This window comes from Saccostrea cucullata, unplaced genomic scaffold, assembly GCF_032062105.1.
Source record: "Saccostrea cucullata isolate Sc308-1 unplaced genomic scaffold, CSIRO_AGI_Scuc_v1 ctg9143, whole genome shotgun sequence".
Taxonomy (NCBI): Eukaryota; Metazoa; Mollusca; class Bivalvia; order Ostreida; family Ostreidae; genus Saccostrea; species Saccostrea cuccullata.
The window spans coordinates 18,342-45,497 of record NW_026935632.1 but is presented as its reverse complement, the minus strand read 5'-3'; the positions used below and the strand labels follow the sequence as shown (position 1 = coordinate 45,497).

At 32.9% G+C, this 27,156-nt stretch overlaps 1 protein-coding gene across 1 annotated transcript; it reads right to left on the bottom strand.

Annotated features, from left to right (window-relative positions):
• Positions 1-324: 324 nt before the first annotated feature.
• On the bottom strand, positions 325-18,495 carry LOC134243444 (ensconsin-like). Its single transcript, XM_062725692.1, has 8 exons — positions 18,366-18,495; positions 15,989-16,359; positions 10,145-10,230; positions 9,213-9,296; positions 8,948-9,058; positions 8,324-8,431; positions 5,897-5,978; positions 325-949 (listed from the first exon to the last, which is right to left on the bottom strand). The coding sequence occupies exons 2-8, from the start codon at positions 16,152-16,154 to the stop codon at positions 753-755; spliced, it is 834 nt and encodes a 277-aa protein (XP_062581676.1). The 5' UTR covers positions 16,155-16,359; positions 18,366-18,495; the 3' UTR covers positions 325-752.
• Between the last annotated feature and the right edge of the window lie 8,661 nt (positions 18,496-27,156).

Here is a 27,156-nt window from a genome sequence, read left to right as displayed (position 1 = left end):
AATCTAGTACATGGGCAAGATATTAACAATAATTATGATTTCAGTAACAACTGTGCTAAATAATAATATAATTAATACAGCAATCTGAGGTACATGTATTATTTAGGGTAAAATATCATGCAATCTAATTCTTTTGAAATTAAAGCATAATATATATATATTTTTTAATTTGAGCAAATTAATTCTTTGAATAAAAAACTGGAAAACAAATGATAAATATTATGTATGATTCATTTAATTCTCAAAATTGTATTTCATAAGAAGACTTTCTACCATATATCTTTAAAAAAAAAACACATTTCAATAAAGAAAAAGGCAGTTTTTTTTTTCATTAAAAATAAGATTACGGTAAGTTTCAAAAAATATGAAATTCAAAATAAACATCAGCACCAGTTTATAACTAGAACTTTATCAGGTGTACACTATATAATTAATGACAGGGTTGGTAAGGAATTGTCATATCAAAGGATTCATTGGAAAATATCCAATCACAAGATGTAATAAATATACAAAATAATAAAAAACAAACAAAATATTAGTAATTCTGGAATAAAATAAAAATGGCATTTGAACAGTTTTGAATTTACATTTATCTAGACTACTCTATGTGCATTACCTTTATAACAGCTAATTGACTGGTTTGTTTAAACATTTCCATCGAAATGGTATAAAATTATAAACTATTATATAATTTTGCATCAATTTTTCTAAGTGTAACACTAATAAAGATCTAAGTTATAAACTATTTTTTGTCAAGAGTCAAAGAAGTCATCTGGGTTTCCGTTGGCTAGGTGGGATGAAGCACTCGGCAGTTTGCGAGACTTTCCTGCGCTGTTCATGCCTCCTCGACTTTCCTCAGGTTCAACACTGCCGGAATAAATTCTCTCCCCTGTTCCTGATACAAAGTCCTCTTCAGAACCATTTTTTCCATCATCTAGCCAAGAATCATCTGAATTGAGATAAAATTACATTAGATTCAAAATCAACATCACTTGTAAAATAAAAAGTTTTCATAAGGCTGCATTTCTAGCCAACAAAATACATTCATGTGCATCATAAAGTACATTTTCTTTCACAAATACATTGACTATCAAATTTTGCAAAACATTATTAAAAGACGAGTAACCTAAATTTTTCCTTTATAGTTGTTTTAAACTTATTAAACTCCATAAATTAAGTCTGCATGCATGGATTTAATCTTATAAATTGTAGGCTTTTTTTCTTAAGAAAAACCAACTCTTCCACTTTTGTGACCTCTAATCTAATTTACCCTAACAAAATTGTTTTATCTTCAATTCTTGAGTGGAAGATATCTAAGGATATTATGCTTTAGATTCCATGTCAAAATCTTAACATATTAATACACTGTACATGTAGTTTCAACACCCAGGTTCAAGACAGCCCTCTTTTTATATGGGAAAACCTTACCTATGGTCACCAAATATAGAATGTATATTTGATTTGACATATTATAAGGCAGCATCTGCAGTTGTCCTTAAGAATCAAGACAGCAGGAGGCATTAAAAATTAGGGCTGGGACGATACAACTTTTTCTATATCGATACGTATCACGATATTTGAGCCACGATACGATATGTATCACGATATATTCAATTGCTTATAAAAATCTGTTTTTGCATTGAAATAAAAAAATTATTTCTTTGCAAATAAGAATAATTTATTCAAAATTGTTGTTTATATGTTGTAAAACAAAAATATTTTACTCAAGTGGTGTTAATTATTATTTATTTCACATCTATATTTATATTTATCTTATCTACTTTATATGTCAAACCTCAAATGTTTAATAAACAAAGAAAAATAGAAGTAAGATTTTTGGGGGCGATATTTCAATATTTCTTCATATGTATCGATATGCGTATCGTCCTCACAGATATCACAATATATCGATATCTCGATATATTGTCCCAGCCCTATTAAAAATAGGGAGATGAGAGGGGGACTTTATAGGTGGGAAGAAAACTAAATTGTTCCAAATTATAATTAACCCACAAGTTCTTGAGAAAATTTTTAAATGATTCCACCATATTTTTAAAATTTCATTTATTGATTATCTCCCCTTTAAGAGTGGTACATGTATTGCCCTCCATTTTAACAAAATTGAATCCCCTTTAATCAAGGATACTTTGTGCCAAGTTGTCTTTAATTAATCCACAAGGTTAATACTGGTAAAAAATTAAACAAGAGGCCCATGGGCCACATCGCTCACCTGAGAACCTTTGACCATTCTGTTCTTTACCAGATTTCACCCTTGTTATACATAATGCATCCCCACCCTACCCCACTGATCATAATTTAGACATTTTGAAATCTACACCATGATCCTTCCATGGGCACATATGTTTCAACTTTATTGGCCCAGTGGTTCCTGAGAAGAAGATTTTCAAAGATTTTTCCAATATATTTCTATGTAAAAATTTGATTCCCTATAATGGCCCCGCCCTTCCCCCGGGGGTCATATGCTTCCACATAAGCTTCACTTTTTCTGGCCCAGTGGTTCTTGAGAAGAAAATTTTCAAAGATTTTCCTATATATTTCTATATAAAATTTTGATTCCCCATTGTGGCCCCGCCCTTCCCCTGGGTGTCATTATTTGAACAATTTAGAATCTACACTATACCAGGATGCTTCCACATAAGTTTCAGCTTTTCTGGCCCAGTGGTTCTTGAGAAGAAGATTTTCAAAGATTTTTCCTATATATTTCTATGTAAAAATTTGATACCCCATTCTGACCCCGCCCATCCCCTGGGGGTCATGATTTGAACAATTTAGAATCTACACTATACCAGGATGCTTCCACATAAGTTTCAGCTTTTCTGGCCTAGTGGTTCTTGAGAAGAAGATTTTCAAAGATTTTTCCTATATATTTCTATATAAAACTTTGATTCCACATTGTGGCCCCACCCATCCCCGGGGGTCATTATTTGAACAATTTAGAATCTACACTATACCAAGATGCTTCCACATAAGCTTCAGCTTTTCTGGCGCAGTGGTTCTTGAGAAGAAGATTTGCAAAGATTTTTCCTATATATTTCTATATAAAACTTTGATTCCCCATTGTGGCTCCGCCCTTCCCCTTGGGGTCATGATTTGAACAATTTAGAATCTACATTATACCAGAATGCTTCCACATAAGTTTCAGCTTTTCTGGCCCAGTGGTTCTTGAGAAGAAGATTTTCAAAGATTTTTCCTATATATTTCTATGTAAAACTTTGATTCCCCATTGTGGCCCCGCCCATCCCCCGGGGGTCATGATTTGAACAATTTAGAATCTGCACTATACCAGGATGCTTCCATAAAATTTTCAGCTTTTCTGGCCCAGTGGTTCTTGAGAAGAAGATTTTCAAAGATTTTTCCTATGTATTTCTATATAAAACTTTGATTCCCCATTGTGGCCCCGCCCTTCCCCCGGGGGTCATGATTTGAACAATTTAGAATCTACACTACCCCAGGATGCTTCCACATAAGCTTCACTTTTTCTGGCCCAGTGGTTCTTGAGAAGAAAATTTTCAAAGATTTTCCTATATATTTCTATATAAAATTTTGATTCCCCATTGTGGCCCCGCCCTTCCCCTGGGTGTCATTATTTGAACAATTTAGAATCTACACTATACCAGGATGCTTCCACATAAGTTTCAGCTTTTCTGGCCCAGTGGTTCTTGAATTTTCAAAGATTTTTCCTATATATTTCTATGTAAAAATTTGATACCCCATTCTGACCCCGCCCATCCCCCGGGGGTCATGATTTGAACAATTTAGAATCTGCACTATACCAGGATGCTTCCATAAAATTTTCAGCTTTTCTGGCCCAGTGGTTCTTGAGAAGAAGATTTTCAAAGATTTTTCCTATGTAAAACTTTGATTCCCCATTGTGGCCCCGCCCTTCCCCCGGGGGTCATGATTTGAACAATTTAGAATCTACACTACCCCAGGATGCTTCCACATAAGTTTCAGCTTCACTGGCCCAGTGGTTCTTGAGAAGAAGATTTTTTAATGACCCCACCCTATTTTTGTCTTTTCTTGATTATCTCCCCTTGCGAGGGGATATGTCCCTTCATTTTAACAATTTAAATTCCCCTTTACCCGAGGATGCTTTGTATAAAGTTTGGTCAAAATTGGCCCAGTGGTTCTTGAAAAAAAAATGTGAAAAAACTGTGAAAAAAGCTCATTCGGCTCAGGTGAGCTAAAAACTAAAAAATATGAAAAGTTATAGCAGTATATGAAAACAATGGTCAAACCTACATGTACAAGCTAATTCAGAGAACCTGTATCCCCTGCTTAAGGAAAAAAGAAGATCATGCTCATCTCAACTTTTGTCAATGTGAGAAAAAATCTGTATTTGGTTCAGATGAACTACCCACTTGAAAACTTGCAAATTACTACCTTAACAAGTTATATATGTATTTTTTTTTTATCATTCAAGGATAGGAAGTATATGCATGCATGCTACAAAAAGTTCTATGGGGATAATGCAAAGAACATTTGAAATAAATGATCTGCATGATTAACAAATATGCTAATTGATGTGCAAATTCTAAAGATGAAGTAATTTAATGCAAAGAAAAAAGTGATAATTTATGATCAAATCAACAAATGAAAATATTCAGGGGCTTTCAAAAACAGAATCACTAAAACTGTGAATACACTTCAACACAACATGCAGAGGGACAACACTTTGTGGTCATACATGTATGTACTGGTCGCACAGATGCTTTACACTATAGAGAGAGGTGACAATTACAGAAAATTCTAGCCTACCTGTTTAATTCTTTGTTAATTTTCTTCAAATAAAAAAAATGAACTAGTTGCAGAAATTATATGTATAAACTTTTGCAAACTCTTAAGCATTATGTCACTCTCTAATCATTTATTGTAGTTTAATGCCCTGCTCTGTTCAGATGAATGCACATTAAATTTTACTTTGCACAAAATGATGTGAAGCAAGTTTATATGACTTATAATGCTTTCACATGAAAGTTACTTGCTAGTAATTAACTAATGTGCATTAATGACACAAACAAACTTTTGACAAAAATACTGAAAATATAAACTTCAGCCATGTTTTAATGAGTAAAATAAACAAGTTTCTCTGCATACTGTAGATTACTTAATTTTCGCGACACCTTATTTTCGCGAGATAGTCAATGACTCTTTATTAGCGTGACAAAATTTTCACGAATTATGGTCATTGCTCTATATAATGTTAAGGAATTCTATTATACGCGAGAATGAAATTTTCATGAGCATACCGTCTCACGTAATTACGCGAAAATAAAGTTCTCGCGAATAAAAAGTGATTTACAGTAGTTTTTTTCATTCAAAATTTCACAAAAATGGGATTTGAAGTGAAAAATATTTGTATAAATTAATAAGGATGGTTGAAGAAAGATATAATTCTGAACATCATAGAATATTTACAATTTCTAAATATTTTAGAAATTTATTATTTGTATCATTTGCAACAAAAAGTGGCCTAAAAAAATATACCAAATCCATGCATCCATTTTTTTGTTTGTATTATCTGTTCTTAAGCATTAAAAAAAATATTGATCTTTCTAGTTTTGGCAACTTAGGTAAAACTGTTTGTTGAAAGCAAAGCATAACAATTAAAAGAATCATTTCTTAATGCAGTCTTCTTCATGCAAGGATTGGGGGTGGGGGTGTATTTTTTGGACCCACCCTATAATTAATTTTTAACCACTAAGGATCGATCAGCAGGGCTTTATATACATGTACCTTCACAACTCATGCAATCAAAATTGAATTGATTGGTTATTACAAAAACGAAACTATGCATCTGAGGTGTATTAAAACTTATTTGTTCAAAGATGGGGTATAGCCAGTGCAATTGATGGAATGGTTTTATAACACTTACTATCGTCTGCATTGAAATGACCATCCCTTTCTACTTCTATTGTCCCTATATCCTCTTGTTCTGCATTAGCCATCTTCTTATGCTGCAAAAGTCACAATAATTTTTATTTTAATACATGAAAAATATCAGATCTCAGCAAAAATTTATTGGAGCAGAATTGGTTTTCATTAATTTATTGATAATCATAATTTTCAAATGCAAGTGGTTGCAGATATTGTGCAGAAAAAAGAAAGTCGAATTGTACGCTAAACTCTTGCATAACATTTTAGTTTTATTTCATCCAGCAAACTAAAACAAACATGTATACAGTAATTAATACATGGATATACAGAATCACAAATGATAGCTGAAATTGCTTAATTTGCTATATTCAATTATTATTTTCAAGTATGGGGGAAAATATTTCCATACTGTAAGCATGAATTTGCAATACCCATGTCCAGTATAAACTTATGCTATAAAGTACTGTAAATTCTGTAAATTTCTATCCCTCCTCTGATACCTACCCCACATCCCCAGCCCTGTGAGCCCTCTCATGCTATACTGTAAATCTCTATCCCTCCTCTGATACCTACCCTCTCCTGGTCTGGAGGCCATTAAAATTAGACGAGCTCACTTTTGATCTCAGTCTCCCTTTCCACTAATAATTCCTTTGGTAAAAGTGAGACTGAGATAAAAAAAAAAGGAGCTAATCTTAGTTTTATGGCCTCCAGACCTCTGGGACCTAAGAGCCATCTCATGCTACACTGTAAATCTTTATCCCTCCTCTGATACCTACCCTCTCCCGGGCCCTGTGAGCCCTCTCATGCTATACTGTACATCTCTATCCCTCCTCTGATACCTATCCTCTCCCGGGCCCTGTGAGCCCTCTCATGCTACACTGTAAATCTCTATCCCTCCTCTGATACCTACCCTTTCCAGGGCCCTGTGACACCTCTCATGCTATACTGTAAGTCTCTATCCCTCCTGCCATGCCATGCTACACTGTAAATCTCTATTACTCCTCTGAAACATACTCTCTCCTGGGCCCTGTGAGCCCTCTCATGCTACACAGTAAATCTCTATCCCTTCTCTGAAACCTACCCTCTCCTTGGCCCTGTGAGCCCTCTCATGCTATACTGTTAATCTCTCAGAGTTCTTGAAATCTTTCTGTCCCTTCGGCAAGACCGATAAAAACAACCAAGGACTGATCACTTTACGTTCTGTGTCAGTCCAAATGACAGGTAGATGTTGAGAAAGCATCTTGCGAAAATCCGACTAATTTTCGTACGAATTCCCTAATTCCCTAAATAATGATCTGTTAAACACTTTTCAGTATCTCGTAATGGCTTCTTCGATGAATGCAAGTACCAAACTATGATTGATTAATTGTTTTAACAAGTTTTTGACGGCGATAAGGTATTAGCCAGGTGAGAAAAATCGAACTAGATTAAAAACTTATGAAAAAATTTACCTCCCACGAGAATTCAACAAAATTTGTTATAGGATGATCAAATTCGCATGAAGTATGCAGTGTGTATATGATGGAGGGTGCAAAATGTAATGATAATAAAATTCAAATACAGTTTTAATCTTCTTAAAATTATGTTTAATTATTTTGTTGGACTGATAAAAATCTGTCTGGACCGACAAACTTCCTGTGGCAGTCAGTCCAAATGACTGACAGTGGAAAAAAGATTTCAAGAACTCTGATCTCTATTACTCCTCTGAAACCTACACTCTCCTGGACCCTGTGAACCCTCTCATGCTTTACTGTTAATCAATATCCCTCTGACACCCACCCTCTCCTGGGCCCAGTGAGCCATCTAATGCTATAATGTAAATCTCTATCCCTCCTCTGATACCTACCCTCTCCTGGACCCTGTGAGCCCTCTCATGATATACTATAAATCTCTATCCCTCTTCTGATACCTACCCTCTCCTGGTCCCTGTGAGCCCTCTCGTGATATACTATAAATCTCTATCCCTCCTCTAATACCTACCCTCTCCTGGTCCCTGTGAGCCCTCTCGTGATATACTATAAATCTCTATCCCTCTTCTGATACCTACCCTCTCCTGGTCCCTGTGAGCCCTCTCATGATATACTATAAATCTCTATCCCTCCTCTGATACCTACCCTCTCCTGGACCCTGTCAGCCCTCTAATGTTATAATGTAAATCTCTATCCCTCTTCTGATACCTACCCTCTCATGGGCCCCCTGCAAGCCCTCTCATATTATACTGTAAATCTCTATCCCTCTTCTGATACCTACCCTATCATGGGCCCCCTGCAAGCCCTCTCATATTATACTGTAAATCTCTATCCCTCTTCTGATACCTACCCTCTCATGGGCCCCCTGCAAGCCCTCTCATGCTATACTGTAAATCTCTATCCCTCCTGCCCTCTCATCCTACACTGTAAATCTCTATCCCTCCTCTGATACCTACCCTCTCCCGGGCCCTGCGAGCCCTCTCCTCCCTTAGTCGCTGTCTCTCTCTGACTTCCTGTAATTTTGCTTCTCTTAACATCTCTGCTGTCTTCATGGACGAATCAATCTAAACACAACAAGAGAGAAATATTTTTTTTTTTAAAATATCACTCCCATTTTAGGAAAATTGTTTGATAATGGTATCAATAGTCAAAGTGTGCACTATATACATCTGTGCTAAAGTGTTCAATATTATATCATTTCAATGTCATTCCAATAACCCTATAATGCATTCGATTTCTTTTTGAAGGTCTGGATGCCTATAGTCATTGTATTGTTTTTACAATAACTTCATAAGAATATATGTAAACTCAATCAATTCAATTTATTCACTCAAAACCATGTAAATGGTACATGAGGTACAAAAACATACAAAACATATATACATATAATACAGTGGGTCAAGGAGAAGGTGATAATTAAGGAGAAGGTGATAATGAAGGAGAACAGACAATACTATTAAAACAAGGGATCAAAAATGCCAATTACTTTGGGGAGGAGTGTACATAGGAAAATCTATCACAACTATGACTATGAAATTAAATTGGTGAAGAGTAAAATGAAGATTGAAACTGTGACAAACTTTGTTTTTTTCCTGTTCCATTTGCTGTTTCTCCTCGAATTCCTTGGCCTGTAACAGCTCCCGCCGCCTGCGAGAAGATTTCTTGGAGGCACTTCTTTTCCTCTGCAGCTCCTACTCAATCAAACAATAATATGTATATTCTCAGACATACATCAGGAACCGAATTTTACCAAAAAAGACCCACATTCTAATCTCCTATGTTGATTTTGGTGTATTTCTAATTGCTATTTCAGGGGCCATAACTCTATGAGATGATTCCACATACCTTTTCTCTTTTTTCATCAGCTATTTTCTGTTTTTCTAACAATTCTTCAGCTGACAGAGTAGGAACATTGAGGGGGGCTAGTCTCTGCAAGTAAAAGTTAAATACCACTCTAAGCCAAAAATGATGATGTGATTTTTGCTTAATCCTGTAAAAAGAATGATGAAATTATAATTTCATAATTTGAAAAAACTTAAAAATCTTTAAACTATATGTGACTTAATTAGGTGAATATTACTTCTAGTGGGATTCTTTAATATATTAAAGTACAGATCAGGGAATCTCATATCTTTCTAACTTATGGAAATAACACTTTTTTTTTGCAAAAATGATAATTCTCCTGAATGACCCCATCATCTCTCCTTCCAGTTTCTTGGTGAAATGGTAAATTTAGAAAGTAAGAAACACCTACTGGCCAGGGGTAAACTTAATTGGTCCAAAAATGTAAAACAAACAAAACATTTTCTGGAATACTTATTTTTCATCTATTTTATTAAAATAAAATAAAAGTAGCTCAGAACAACCGTGCAATCTTTGCCCATTCCACTAGGAACCCCCTTTTAATAAAGTGATAAAGTGCTGGATCCCCCTCCCCCTGGAAGTGCATGTGATATCTTCATCAAAGCAGTGATCAATTCTTCATTTTGATGCAAGTTTGTATGTCCCACAATCTTAGTACCACATTCACAGAGTACTACAGAATCAATTATTTTCCTTGGATAAAATTTCATGGTTGAATAAAATATACTGGTTTTTATTTGGTTGACATAAGAATTAGATTTCATTATTGAGGAATTGCAAACTTCAATATTTTGTGGAGGGCATAAATTTATGGGTCACAAAAACAACAAAAATTAACTCCTCCCATGAAAATTATTGATTTTATAGCATTTTTTGAGCTTTTTATGCATAAGGCCTGTGAAAAGATAAGGTACCTTGAGTTTTATAGGGGGATGTTTTGTAATGAGGCTTTCTGTCTGCTCTCCATCCAGGGTCACTTGAAATGCCACAGCTTTAGGAACTGTAAAACAAAAAATAATCATACTTTAATTATGTCAAATTCAGTTCAGTTCTTCATTAACTTTGAGCTTAAAACGCTCACTGGTACAAGTCAATACACACAATTAAACATAATAGAAATGAGGTTTACAGGAGAATGTTATTAATAAGGACTGTGTTACTCATACAATTTGTAAAATAAGTCCACAATTCAGCAACTTTAATTCGGATCAAGTTTACAAATTAGCCTTTTTGTTTTTGCAGTTTGTCCTTAAAAGTTTAGTGATTCTTGTGGAGAAGATTTATCTTTGAATGACCATATCATGTATTTTAATCATTTTTTAATTTTAGCTCTTTATATAAAAAAAGGGCTCCTTCATTTGAACTGGACTCCCCATCATTTTTAAAGGTCTGCATATGAAAACTTAATGATGATTACATTAATTAACAAATGTGTACTATAAAGCAACAAACAATACAAAGTCTGTCAAGATAGTCATTTGAGCCTTAAATTGGCTTAATCTAATTATTTAAAAGTGACCAAAAATAAAAGAAAATATTTCTTTTTAATTTGATAATGCTTTAAAATTTTAATGCATATCATATGGCATTTAGAAAAGCAAATTTCCTGAGAGGATTCCCATTTAATCAACCTCCCTGGTTAGTTTTCCTTTATAATACCACAGAGAGATCAGATGTAACCATGTTTGAACTATGTATCCATCATCAGCAAAGGTGTGCAAAGAATTAAAGGAAGGATTTCCATAATACCTCTATTGTGTGGGAATATTATAAAGTGGCACAAACATCTACAGAGAGTAAAACCCTTGTCAATTATTTATAGAAAGTTCCTTAGAGGGTTACAAAGAGGTGAGGGAAATGGGGCCAATTAATAATGAATTGTAGTGTCTCTCCTGAAAGCTCATTAAATTGCCTCATTGATTTTCATCATAAAATGAGACTGGAGTATATATACACAATGTATCTCACGAGAAACAATATTAAACAGGCATACATGCGTATAGTCAGGGACCTACAGTAAAACATACTTATAGAGAACTTGCTATTAATGAATTGACACTTACAGGGAAGTGATTTTCATTTCCCTCAACTTTAAATTATATTGCAGTCTTATTTATACAAATAAATGCATCAACATCCCTCTTCACACTGAGCAATAATCCATGTTTTGACAATCTGACTTCACTTTTCAAACACCTGCCAAATTTCTAATTTAATGCGATCTGTTGTGCATGATAATTGCTACATAAAAATTGACATTTATTAGCTGAATTTCAGTTAATTAATATGTTAGGTGTAGAATTGACAGTTTAAGTAAACTGAGGGTGGTTCTAACTATATGCCCCTCCCAATTTTTTTTGAGAGAGGGGATGTTTTGGGTTCCCTCTGATCTTAAAAAATCATTGGAGTCCCTTTCTTGTTTGAAGGATATTATGTAATAATATTCCCATTAGAGAACAAATAAATGAAACATGTATTGTATCTTAATCTTGCAAGAGGCCCATGGGCCACAATGCCCACCTAAGATAAATTGGCCCTCATATTTTTCATCAGATTCTCCATTGTAATACTTTAAAAAATTGATTCCCAATTGTGGTCCAATCCTAGCCCTAGGGGCCATGATTTGAACAATTAAGATTTATACTTATGGAAGCTTTCATCTAAGTTCCAAGGGTACTTCATATCAACTTTGGTTAAAATGGGCCTAGTGGTTCTTGAGGAAAAATGGAAAATGTGAAATGTTTACAGACAGACTGACAGACGATGGACAACAGGTGATCAGAAAAAACTCACTTGTGCTTTCAGCTCAGGTGAGCTAAATATTATAAAGTTGCAAGTGATCCCAATTCGACTTGACTTGTACAAGTACCTGATATATATTACTGTTCAATGTTAAATATCAGTTGTTTTTATGTACCCAGTATATGCTATAATGGGAAGGTTTTGATCAATTCTAACTACAAATGATGTATTTTAATTTATAAAAAAAATAGTCTAGATTAAACAAGTTCATGTTTGACAGATATTATTACAGTTCTGTACTTTGGTGAATTTAATGTGGGAGGTATAGGTAAATTGAAACTACAGACGGGATTGCATGGATTTTACTTGCAATCAATGCAATATGTCAAATAAATGCTTTAAATGGAAAGTGTGACTAACAAGTCTCGCAACTTCAAAATTAATGAAACAGTATTTGCACAAAAAGAAAAAAGAATTCTTTTCTTTTCACAACACTATGCAGTAATATCAGCATGTACTGGTGATATATATATATAAAGTTAGGTAGTGAACTTTTTTTTAAAATCTAAGATTGCTTAAATAAGGAGTTCTGCTTTAGAGGTTTTCATTAGTTTATGATTCTAAAGTTTCCAGATCTCAAAAAAGTCACAATTACTATAATGACAAAAGAAATTACCATATGACAAAGTTAAATTTAAAATTATAATATCTACATATATAGACCTAAGAGAAAGCATATCAACCAAGCATGAAGTGTGAGATAAGTATGCTATCTATATAATGGAATCTACATTTAGGGATTAAGCCGAATCGAGTTTTACTGTATATGCATTATGACATTACATTAAACAGTGCAAGCTATCAGCAGAAGAATCTTTTTTTTTTTAAAGAAACATCAACTTAATAATGACTAAACACCTATTCTCACATAATCCGTCCATATGCGCAGTTTGGATGTCGCAAGCACTTTAAATTACATTCGTATTAAAATATCTGGTAAATTTTGTAGTATTTTGTTTGTGATACGTCTAGTTACCAAACCAACACAGTAAAATGTTATTACACAGGTTAAAACCTCCCTGGGATCCCAGTATATAGTCTAAAAGGTGGCTTTTCAGTCTGTTGCTCGGGCAAAGGTCAATGTTTGGACCATTGAATAAAACTCAGCAATCCAATTATATTTTATGTTAAAAGTTATGGATTTTACATGTAACAATGCATAAATATACTGAATATTCGCACTTTAAAATATTTGTCTACAGTGAAATTTAAAAAAAAATGTAAAATAACCATGTCACAAAATTTGTGTAATTTACGTTATCAAAATATTATTATTTGTTTAAATAGAATAAAAGGGTATCTAAAAACATAAAATATCTACTAGAATACAAAGTCCATATAATGCTACCAGAATTAAAGAAAAATTATATGACAGAATACTTACAAAAACACAGTGGTCTTGTAACCTGAGAGGCGAGTGGTTCGTTTTAAGGATGTATTTTACGTTATAAACGATACTTCAAGAATATGAGTATAACTGTCTTTGCATATAAATTTATTTATTCTTCCTGACGAACCAAACACGTAAAATATCAAAACGAGCATTAATCTGTGCGAGTACAATTTTTACACCAATAAAACTGATAAAAAGTAATTTACGTTATGTAATTTACGTTATCAGTAGAAAACATACATGCTACATATCTTGCAAATAAGATGTCGGAACAATACGGAACCATGCAGGAAACGTTATTGGTTTTCTCTCGAGAGCATCTTAACATCAGCGAACTTCCGATGTAGATATGATGCAGGAAGCGCCATCAGATAACGTAAATTACATGTTACCTTCAATAACTTTCAAATATTTCTTTATTGATTCGTCAAGAATGCATTTTTGACGTGAACTTTAATTAATTTTACAAACAAGGTGTTCTTCTTTTTATTCGTAGCAATATTTCAAGTATAAATCTCTGTTCATAGGGGACTTGCTGAAGCAAAACTTTCATAACGTAAATTACAGTAAAAATAACGTAAATTAAAATTAATATACTTTAAATGCCTTTCTCTGTAATTATATTTCATAAACTTTGTTTAACAGAGATGGTAAAGAAGCAATTAAAAAGCATATAGGAAGTAAAAAAAGATAAAATAGGGAGAGACTTAACTAGAAAAATAGAGGAAAAAGTACATTCTGACAGCAGACCTTTGAATCGGTATCATTATATCTAACTGTGAATCTCTTGAAAGGATGAAAAATAATCAGTATTTGTGGCATTTTTTGGGTGTTTGAAAATACTGTATGTCATTTAGATGGATGGAAATAAGTTCAAGAAAATATTAATTTTTTGTTTGAATAGCAATGAAATTGTAATTTACGTTATCAATATATATTTCGGTTTGTTCCCGTTTTGCACACATTTGAATTACAGGTAATTAAAAAATGTGTGAAAAACAGGAGTTTGACCAGGTGAGATAATTACTTAATTGCTATAGTCTATACCATACTTAGTAAGTATGTGAAAGGTGATCTTATAGTGAAAAAAAAATAAGAGAATAAATAAATACAAAGTTAATGTATTTGATATTTATTTATTGAGTATAATACAATTAGCTCATTGATTTATTTCATGAGTATAATACAATTGATACACTCGATCGTCACTTTGATCTTATAATTATCTGATGATCCCAACATCTTCTAGGCTTGGGAATTATTTTCAAATTAATTTTTATTCTCTATTTTCTTTTTTATTTGTTATATCTTTAATTCATTTAGTATTTTATCAAGATTTAAAGGTAATCTTTTTTTTTTTAAAAAAATGGACATAATTAATGAATAATATGAAATAAATATTAATAATTTATTCAATAAAATAAAATATTTTCCCATAAATATATATAGAATTTAAATAAAATGCTTATAAAATTGTATTAAACCTCTTAAGCTGAATCAGGTATTCACAGGTAAATCCAGGTAAATCCAAACCAGAAATCAGACTATAATTGCTATGAAAACACACTTCACTCTTATTGTTCTATACCTAATTATCAAATGTGTGCAAAACGGGAACACACCTATATTTCTTTAAGAGAAATGATTTAGAATTTTCACAGTTTCTTACCAAAGTAAATTTTTAAATCCTTTTCTCTTTAGGATTCAAAAACATAAAATGAAGTCGCACAGAAATTCAGTTTTAAAATTTCTAGCAAAAAAGAACAGAATTATTTCAGTTGAAAAATAAGAATTAAGCAAACAACATTTGTTAATTACAATTAAGAGAAAAACACTGGCATAAAAACAAAATTTTTGTATTTATTTTTTAGTACAGACATACTTCTAAAAAACTAAGATAAAATTGAACATTCATTTTGGCAATAAAATGATTTTTTGAGGGGGTCAAATCGACCTCAGGAAACAACGTAAATTACAAAGGAAAATACCCTACCTATATAACTTATTGAATATTTTTGCTATTGTGCATGGTTAAGTTCTGATTTTTAAAAAATAATTCTCCAATGTTTTGTTTGCTTAAAAACATCGACTTCTCCCCAAAATAATGACTTATATTTTTTAATGAAAGTCAGGCTGCGTGTGGACGGATTATGTGAGAATAGGTGTATACCATCTTTGCTAGCCAAGTGTTTTTGGTCCACTACCTCCGCTGCCCAGGGTTTTATGGAGAGTGGAGTGGTCACCGAAAATACTTGGCTAGCGAAGATATGACAAATTTCCATGCAATTCTAGAAACTTAAAAATACTACCTAGCTAGTAAAAGAATCCATCTCATAAGATGTTTTACTGTTGATTGTGCGATCCAATTTGTCCAATGTTGTGTAATGGAGACAAAAACCTACACTCTGACATTATGCACATAATCAAGTTTAACCAATCTAATAGCTGCCAAAAACACATCTTCGCTAGCCAAGGGTTTTCGGGGAGTGCAGCGGACCGAAAACCCTCGGCTATAGCGAAGATGCCAAAAACAGAGAAAAATAATAAAAAATGCCTGCCTTACCTGGATTATTTGTATTCACATCCTTTTGATTAGCATTAGAGTCTGTCTTTGTCTTCTTGACTTGTCCATTCTTGGCTTGCCCATTAACCCTCTTGTCAGTGGGCATGGGCCGAGGAGTCATGGCCTCATTCCCTTGAGGGTTCACTCGAGAGGGACTGCAGCCCATCCTAACTCACATACAGCTCAAATACTCTTAGACTACTTCTGTTGACCAAAATTGGAAAATCTTTTGACCCGTTTCTTTATAATGAAGTCAATGATCTCCAACACAGCAAGTGCAATTACTTATAATAATTTGGCATTGTGGTGTTACAGGTAATTGCAGGAGATTTTAATCCAAGCGGAGATGGATAATTACTGACTCTGCATACCTGAGGAAATAATCAATTTTGTACACATTAATTTTGTTGTTACGATACAGACAAACAGAAATATATCAGATTTAGGTAATGGGATATTAAATGAATCAATTTCTGAAAACAATCGGAATTTTTTAAATTCTTTTACTGTTCACATTAAATGACTAATAATATATAAGCTAACCATATCTGCTGATTTTTTAAATAATTAATATTCAGTTACTATTAGCCTATTTTTGAGGTCATTGAGACTTAGCTAACTGACGAGTTATGGTTTTTATATATTAGTCTTGACCATAATGCTACAGATCTCATAATGCATTTTAATAATGTGCATGAATTTACGACACAAAATTTTTCTGCGTTCTATTGGGGAGAATTTCTCCACTTTCCATTATTGGTTGATCACCTAAAGACAGTGTTAAGAAAGATCATTCCATAATTTTCTTTGATTTTGGAAAAGAAATACAATAAGAAATTTAAAAATTGTGATTTTTCATGTTCACAGGCTTCAATTACTTGCCACTGATGAGGTTTTAAGTACGTTGTGTTGAAAAAAAATGGGAGGGCAGGTAATTGAAACGAATGATGTATATCTGTTCAGAAAAATTGGGAGTGCAGCATATTCACACCCCTCATATATATATATATATATATATATATATATATATATATATATATATATATATATATATATATATATATATATATATATATATATATATATATATATGATATATATATATATATCCCAATTTTTCTGAACAGATATACATCATTCGTTTCAATTACCTGCCCTCCCATTTTTTTTCAACACAACGTAAAACCTCATCAGTGGCAAGTAATTGAAGCCTGTGAACATGAAAAATCACAATTTTTAAATTTCTTATTGTATTTCTTTTCCAAAATCAAAGAAAATTATGGAATGATCTTTCTTAACACTGTCTTTAGGTGATCAACCAATAATGGAAAGTGGAGAAATTCTCCCCAATAGAACGCAGAAAAATTTTGTGTCGTAAATTCATGCACATTATTAAAATGCATATATATATATATATATCTTTTACTTCCCAATTCTATGAACACATTCTTTAACCAACCTGTACGTATATTTTATCCACCTCCCAACCCTATTTGGTCATGATTTTACAGACCTGAATAAACTTGCTTGCTTTGAATTTATGTCAGATATAAAATTCAAAGCAATTCAGATAAATTTTTAATTGTTTTAATCTAATTAGGTGGCATTTAATAAAACACAGTTGACAGGCAAACATAGTCAAATTTGAAATTTGATTGTCAAATAACCTGAAAAAAATCTTTGACTAGCCCGGGGCCCCACCAGACTCTATCCAAATATTGAATTGGGGGTGGTGTGTTGTTGAGGCAAGGGTTGAGGGGTTGTTAGAGGGAGGACAACCAGCTGCCTTACAATGAACATGCAGTTGTCTTATTACTGGCCTTTATAATTATGGTTGTTTATTACCCTATTAATATAAATTAACAAAGTCCTAATGTTTATATACATGTATGACCAGGGACCTATATACTATATCTAACTATACAATGTACTTTTATAACATAATATACAATACGTGTATAGGTATCACATTTATCCATTACATTGAGTGTATATTAGCTGCAGATCTGTAGCGTTATGGTTTTATATATTTGTCTTTGACCATGGTGAAAGACAAATATATAAAACCATAACGCTACAGATCTGCAGCTATAAGTGTATATATGGTATATAGTATACATTTAAATATGTTGTTTCACAAAAATAAAAACGAATACTCTTTGTTGTTTACGTAATTTTTCATAAATTTTTCATGACATGACAGGCTAGAATTAAATCAGCTGATTTTCAAATAAGCTTTTGGCCTAAATGTGTTCAAAGAACACAGAATAAAATCGCTCGTATGTATAGATTGTTGTGATAATGAACAAAAACATAAACACTCATATAAATTTAAAAACAAAAACAAAATCGTTTTTATATTCCAGAAAACACTAACCTGGTTCTTTCTTCGCCGTATGCCCAGTGGAATGCACTAATCATCTATTGCTCCTCGACCACGCTTTGTTGTATCATGGCGACGTGTAAATAATGGGGAGCAGTCATTATGCGGGTTTAAAAAAAATGTTGGCCCACGGAGAACAATCTTTATATGAGTAGAATAATTTAGGTTTATCAAAATAAAAAAATCATTGAATAAAAATTATTTTAAAAATATTTTTTTTGATTCATTGACAAAAATTATTTAATAACAGAAACAATCAACCAAAAACATCAAAGTTCTCTGCCTATGGATCGATCGAACTGTATTCCAGATTAATTTCATCGTCTTCTTCGTTCTTGAACAGTATACTACAGTCTGAGTCTCCCGAATGTGTCCCGATATAGCTATTATAATTTGTACAAACTTGTGCAAATCAGGCACGTAGTATCAGGGGGGGCCTGGCCCCCCCACTTTTTCTCCCGACATTACCTTTACTATAGAAAATGTTTACTGAAAGGAAGGTTGGCCCCCCCACATTTCAGCAGAGTGTAGTGTTATAAAGAAAATTTACCCGAAAAAGTTTGAATTGAAAGATAGTTGGTCTTGAAAAAAGTTGGCCACTACCCCCCCCCTCCCCCCCCCCCTCCCCCCCCCCCACGAAATAGGATTTTCGACTTTGGGCAACTTTTAATTTTTGGTTTTTTTTTTTTTTTTTTTTGCTTGTCAACTTTTTCAGGTAAGTAAAAAAAAATTCTCAGGTTGGCCCCCCCACTTTCAAAAACGATGCTACGTGCCTGCAAAAGCGCGCAAGTGACAAAAACACCGTACGTACTGCTGCAACTTAACTTGTGTCTTAGCGCGCACGTGTTGTGTAAAGTTGCGCAACTGCGCGTTAATCGTAACGCTATAATCAATTGATGATTCGCACCCAGACCATTGACACCATGCACCGCATTTTACAGTTTGCAAATATCACGTTTTATACGTCAGCCTCATAGGGGCTTGTCTTCCGGATTGATAAATGTAAAATATTTTTTTAGAAATTTGTATCTACATTAAATACACTCTAAAAGTTGCTTTTATAAAGATTCTGACATGATTAGGCAAAAAAAATAATGTTTTTAAAAAAGCACTACACCTGTATATTTTATTGATTTTATTTTTATATATATATATATATATATATATATATATATATATATATATATATATATTTCTAGTCCCTTTCTCTCCCTTTCTTTGGTTATGTCTATTGTCAACCTGCTCGGTGCGCTACAATGCATATTAAGTGTTGTGTTTATATATAAAGGTGCATAGTGAAATGAAGTGTGGACTTACATTTTTTCGCGTTACGAAGTATAGCGAAAAATAATTGTCCTGACGACATGTAAACGAATACGAAAGTGTGGTGTTACTAAGGTAAAATTGCTATGTAGGTTTCAGCCTATGAAATGTTAGTATTGAGAAAACGTGTTCGATTGTATATACGGGTGGTTAGTAAGGGTTCACTTTCTAGCGCACGCTTTCCCGAGCAAGTCGTGTTTTAAATTTTGTTTTTAAATACAATAGTTGAATTTATAAATTATTTTTTTTTAAATTAAGAATAAGCTATTTGGATGTTTTAAACGTGAGTGAGGGTCCGCCACTCAATTTTTTCGCTTACTCTGCATTTGCCGCGGATACACAGGTCTCCATAGTTTTTTTCAAAATATTTTTTTTATCTATGGTTTTTCCTGGGCGGCAGAGGAGGCTTTAAGGCTTAGATTCTATTGCATCAATATAGTCGATGTGTGTATGTGTTTTTGCCTGTTTGTTTGTTGGCAAAATGTTATATCAGCACTGCTTTGTTTGTATGTCTGAATATATTCAATACAATAAACCTGGCGTCAACCTGCTCGGTGCGCTACAATGCATATTAAGTGTTGTGTTTATATATAAAGGTGCATAGTGAAATGAAGTGTGGACTGTCAGTTAACAACACCACCAGCATCCATGCTTTAGGTTAAGGACATACGCAAGGTACCTTCACACCCTATTACCGGCAACTGTGACAACCGATGCAACTGTGACAACAGACGGCAAAGTTATCAATCAATATGACAGAGACCTAATTGATATCATAATTTTGACTATGTATAACATTCATTTACTTTCGTTTGGTGGTTTCCCGTGTTGATATAACCTTAAACTATTTTTCTGTTGAATATAAAACAATTATTTCTTATTGAAACAAAATAAGAACAGAATAAAGCTAAATTTCAATCGTTATTCAAGAAAAATTGGTTAAACTCAGCTTATAAAATAAAAACTACTACTCTGCGGTCTTATTTCTTGTTGTATATAATTAATTTAGACTCTCTACACCATAACTTTATAATGTGATTGCACTTTGTTGTTTAACAAGTGTGCTGCAAGTGTTTGATTTTGATGGGTCAAGACATTTTGGCTGTCGTGAACAACAGATGTTCGTTTCTGTGGCAAACACTGACGACAGATAATGGCAATCGGTAACACATTTATTTTAATCTGGATTTCAACTTTTGAAACGTTTTTTTCTTATCAAGATCACTGACAAAAACATGACTAGTTGTCAGACATCTCTATACATTATATAATTTATTATTTCAGAAGATGATTGTCTATCTAAGAACGAAATATGATCTCTCTGCAAACATTTGCTGCAAGTCTTCAACATACATTGATGCAAACTTGCTACACAAACATTGCTGCAAAGGATCCTTCGCTGCAACGAAGCTAAAGAAACCGTAACAAACTTTTAAAACCTTTGTGTTTGCAGCAAGTTTGTCGCTAGTTTTGACAAGCTTATAGCAAACAGTTACCCTAGCTGCAGATCTGTAGCGTTATGGTTTTATATGGTTGTATATGGTTATATCGTTTTATGCAAAAAAGGTGCGATTTACGGCGCAGTATTTTTTGCGCTCTTTTGGGGAGAATTTCTCCACTTTCTAGCATTGGTTAATCAACTACCTTTCACTCCCTAATTATAGACACATTATATAGCCAATATGTATATTTTATCTACCTCCCAACAATTTACAGTTTTCTCTACAGGCAATAAACTCGCTAGAAGTGAATTTTCAGCAATCTAACAAATAAGTTTAATCAAGTGAGTTTATCACTTGTAGAGACGACTATAAAGGGTTGGGAGATGGATAAATTATAAAGATTAGTTAAATAATGTGCCTAGAATTAGGTATTGAAGATTAGTTTATTGAACGATGCTGGGAAGTGGAGGAATTCTCTCCAAAAGAGCGGAAAAAATATTGCGCCGTAAATTGCACCTTTTTTGCATTACGGGATATGTAGCGTTATGGTCAAAGAGAAATATATAAAACCATAACGCTACAGATCTGCAGCTAACAGTTACCCATGCAAAAGAGGTTTACCGCTGGTTTTAACCTGCTGCCAATATTAGATTTTTTAAAGAAAGATATGAAGATACTACATGTAGTAACGTTCAGTGTTCAAGCTCAAAATTCCATTAAACAATACAAAATGGAGCAGAAAAACGGGAAATTCTAAAACATAGAAATGGGCACGACCCGTCCCATGCGTGGAGGAGTGATCATCACCTGCCAAGTTGTTTGCTTTATGTCATGATCGCAAAAAAAAAAACAAACAAAAAATCATTCGACAATTCAGTATGTGCAAATGATGGCCCCAAAATATATGGGGTAGAGGGAGGAGTCAATCAGCATTTGAATCAATGAAAAAAATTATTTGCTGACAGGGACATTCTGTAGAAATAAAGAAATGATGACTTAAAAACAAGATTGTTGATATTCTTCTTTCGTCAATTTGTTTGTCAATTATTTACCTCATTCTAGAAGTTTTAGAAAATCCTACGTAGAGCATGCTTTTGCGTATCGAATCAACAGAGAGTTAAACACCCTGTATGTATGTGATGAACGTAGTTTCCTGCATAAGTAAGGGAAGTTGACGATTGAAAAGTTATAGTCATTACTTTTATAATAAGAAAAAATAAACAAAACCATATCTTATCAGCCAGACGTTGTGTGATATCTACAACTTCAACTGAAATATTTCAAAATGGCGAATTCTTTGTTGACCTAGGTACAGTCTACAATTCATTAGCTGGTTTGACTTGTTTACTGTCATGCGAGCTTCCTGCAAACCTTCGGTTTGTCAGATTTGATGTTTCCAACGAACTTGTTGCTGCTGTATATAGAGGCATGTATGTTTCTTGCAATGTTCCTGCAAACATTTTGAGTTCTTGCAAGATGATATAGCAATAGTTGTAATGTCGGCCGCAACATCGTAGCGAGCGACAATAATCTGCAAGAAAACTTTTCCTGTGTACAATTTTGTTTGCTAAAGTCTGCAGCAAACATAACAGTTTCCTGAGGAATGCCAAAATTAGCAATTTTAAAAACCTAAGTTTATAACTACATAAAACTTGTACATAAAAAAATCACTTTTAAGTACTTTACTGTGGTCCTTGATATGTTACAGTTCCAAATATCCGTTTTCTGTTTCTTATCGTTGAAAAACAAAAGAAGATGGGGGAACAAGGCGGGCATAATGCTTATGGCCACAAATACATGTATTAAGAAATCATATTCAATATGTGAATTAAGTACTAGTATTTAGATCAACCTCCAATTATTGAATTTATGATATTATTAGAAAAAAAAAACTTTTCTAAGAAAAAAAAAATATCGACAAAATTATAAAAATACTAGATGGTTTAATTGAGATTCGAACCCTAGCAATAAAAATCCGACAAATCATACTGCTTTGAGATTGAGGCTAACGCCTTACCCACTATGCTATATGGTTCATGATGATTTGGGGCATTTAAATAATGTTTGTGATATACCGGTTACTCTTGACTTAATGGACTTAAAGTATTTCTCTAAAAGATGCGAATCTTTTGTCATAAAAGTGTACTTTTAAAGTAAAGTGGGTCTTCGCTTCATGTTTTAGTAAACCACAAATTGTATATTCTATTGAAAACTTTTAGGATCATCTTTTTAAAAAATGGAACGAAGACCCACTCATATTAAAAAAAATTGTTTAAGTATGAGAAACTGTTCCTTTTTGTTCTTTTTAGTTTTTTCATAGGCAAATATTTTCAGTTTGTGTCAGATTTTTGTAAATTGTAGAGATTTAGATTAAATAAACTTCATTATTAGATAAAATATCAAATAAAATTCTGATACAATGGAGATTTGATTTTTAACTTCTTATCTGCCGCACTATAGGCATTTCGTCCGCCTTATCCCCCCATCTTCTTTACGAACACCACTGGGCTGTCTTATTTAAACATGTTCATGTTGATTATCGAAGAATAGTTATTCAGTAGCTGCCGTATGGCAACCATGCACGGGTACTTGTGGAGAGGAATAACCCCCCCCCCCGTCCGAGGGGCATATGTCCATAAATTCCTTTGATAGCAAGTACCATACATTTGACCAATATTGACAGCCAAAATATGTCTTGACTTAATTTGAAGCCTACTAGTATCAGGATACAGCTAATTTGTACTTGATCAAATTTTGTATCCACTGTTTCTGATTGCCGTATTTCGTTTTAAATCTGCTGTCATTGTTTGCCTCGTCTGTTGTACCTGATAGCCAAAATGATTTCACCAAACAAAATTAAACGCTTGCGGCGCTTTTATTAAACAACAAAAATTATCCATATTTTAAAGTTATGTCGTAAAGAGTCTGAATTTATTATATACAACAAGAAATGTGACCGTAGAATAGCAATTTTTATTATATAAGCTCAATTTGACCAATTTTTCCTGAACAACGATTGAAATTTAGCTTTATTCTGTTCTTGTTTTGTTTCAATAAGGAATCATAGTTTTATATTTAACAGAAAAATAATTTAAGGTTAGATCAACACGGGAAAGCACCAAACGAAAGTAAATGAATGTTATAAATAGTCAAAATTATGATATCAATTAGGTCTCTGACATATTGATTGATAACTTTGCCGTCTGTTGTCACAGTTGCATCGGTTGTCACAGTTGCCGGTAATAGGGTGTGACCTTACCTACTGATAATTTTTCAAGATATTCTAAATTTAAACTTATAATACCATTACATGTTCCTAGACAAAAAATCAGCAGGCGTTACCAGGGGTTTTGAAAAGATATCAAATTGTGAAAAATTTTGTATTATTCAAAGAAAAATGTACAAAAATTACAAAATATAAATTACAGATTTTTTTTTTCATCAAAAATTGTTTAAGTAGAGGTGTACAAATCCATATATAAACATTAAAAGTATCGCACACAGGTCCTTCGTTTAGTGGAACTCTTCAACTCCAGGGAAGAATCCAATAAAGTTTGAATCTAGGTCACAAGGTTACTCAGGTGTATCATTAGTTTTTACAGGTAAATGTAAGTTGATTTCAATGTTGTATGAAGCCACATGTATGGGCCAAAGTGTTATGCAGTAAATACATGCAATATTTTTCTTTAATTGCAAATATTTTTCAGTAAAATTGTATTCTAGCTCTTCAGTAATGCTTACATCTTCTGCATACTATCCTTTCTAATTCCTTCCAAGTCTTGACACTTCCACCATAAAAACCCATTGTAATCTATTTTCATAACGTACAAGTAATTTCATATTAGAGGATAAAATTTCTCCTTTGGACAAAATGTTAATAAACAATAGCACCAGTTCCCATGTTTTAAATTAAACTGCTTAACAGTGCTTAATCCAGCATACAAATACATTGGTTTTTCCAAAACTTTGAGTACACTATTTGTTGTACATCAAAATCTCATCATCCATGATAAACTCACTGGTTTTATTTTATGATTTTGCTAGATTTATTTAGCTTTAAAAATAATTTATATATATCAAAACTAAAAGTTCTTAACTCTCATCACTGAATAATTCTCTAATTGTGAGAATTTGCTTTTATAATGTTACCTCTATGTTATTTTTTAAAATATGAAAGAATAAAGTAAGAATTGAATCAATGTAAAGAATAGAATACATGTATATAGCAGGAGTACCCAATCTTAGTCATAAGTTCTTTTGTAAAACAAGCTCTTAATCAATTCAAATTTCAGAGATATTTTTTCAGAGAGTAACGGATATGAATATAGAGAAATTTGATGGGTGTAGAAATGTTCATCATAATTTAATACATTTTATATGTGTTATTTATATCATTCCAAGTATTTATAATATTATTCTGTTTATAATAAATTTATGTGCCTGTTTATGTATAATCCATAAAAGGGAAAATTGGAGTGGGGAGCTAACTTCCTGACTTTGTTAAATAATACCTTTTGTAAGATCAGAAAAGAGGGGGCTGCCATTCAATAATTCTGCAAAAAATATTTGCAATTAAAGTAAAGTATTGCATGTATGTACAGCAGACCACTTGGGCCCATACATGTGGCTTCATACAACATTGAAATCAACTCACATTTACCTGTAAAATCTAATGATACACCTGAGTAACCTTGTGACCTAGATTCAAACCTAATGTGATATTTGTTAGACCAAATTAAATACCCTATTGAGCTATCCAGCAAGCTACTGAAAACTTAACCACTATTTCGTATTTTGCTGTAAATAATACCTTTTGGAAGAATGGACAAAGGGGCTGTCATTCACTAATTCTGCAGAAAATATTTGCAATTGAAGAAAAGTATTGCATCTATTTACAGCAGAATACTTTGGCACATACATGTGGCTTCATACAACATTTAAATCAACTCACATTTACCTGTAAAATCTAATGATACGCCTGAGTAACCTTGTGACCTAGATTCAAACCTAATGTGATATTTGTTAGACCAAATTAAATACCCTATTGAGCTATCCAGCAAGCTATTGAAAACTTTACTGCTATTTTGTAATTCGCTGTAAGTGACAAACCATAGATCAAGTTTGATTTTTCTTATATAATTGTTTTGTTACTCCTGTTATATGAGTTGTTTAACCAAAGCATGTATGTCTGATGGCATTAGTAGACGTTTCTCATCGTAAGACAGATCGACTTAATATTGCAAGACATTTCAATCATAAACAAGCAATTATCGAAATGTCCAAATTTTGGGGCACTTTTTATATACAGGATATTTATAAATGGCAACCTAAAGAGAAAAAGGGAACCCGGTAGGGGACAGTAAAACATGGAGATAACAAACATTCCAAAACACAATACAAAATAGGAGCAGAGCGAACACGGAATTCCAAAACGTCAGGTGCCATGTTTTATATGCAATACTCTCAAAATGCTTTTACATTTTAACTTGCAACGATATTGAGTTCGTCTGAATTGGTGTTTACTGACCGATTCTAGCAAATTCAATAATAGTATAGAATAGTACTCGGGTATGTCAGAAGACAAGTTTAAATGTGAAACGATCATTATGACTTTATATACTACTTAAATTTTACTAAAATGTATCCTTTCATAATTCTTTCATAATGTTGTATATATAATCTGAAGAAGTGAGTTCTAAGCTTTTTATAAAAGTGTCACTTTTCCAGTCCGACAGGCGGATATTTTAAAAAATTAAATTATTTGTTTTATTTTGCTTTTGTTATATATGTATAATTATATATTTGTATTTATCATTATTTTTAATTCATATCTCCTTTTGAAGAAATGCTTTTGTAAAGGAGCATCAAAGCTGTACTGTATATCGATAGATGTATTTTATGTTGTAACATATTTATAGATGCACGAATATTATTGTTTATTAACATCTGTTGCTCATATACAGTAGCAGGGATTTTTTTCTCCTTTTTTTCATTTTGTCATGCTGTACACTAATAAATAT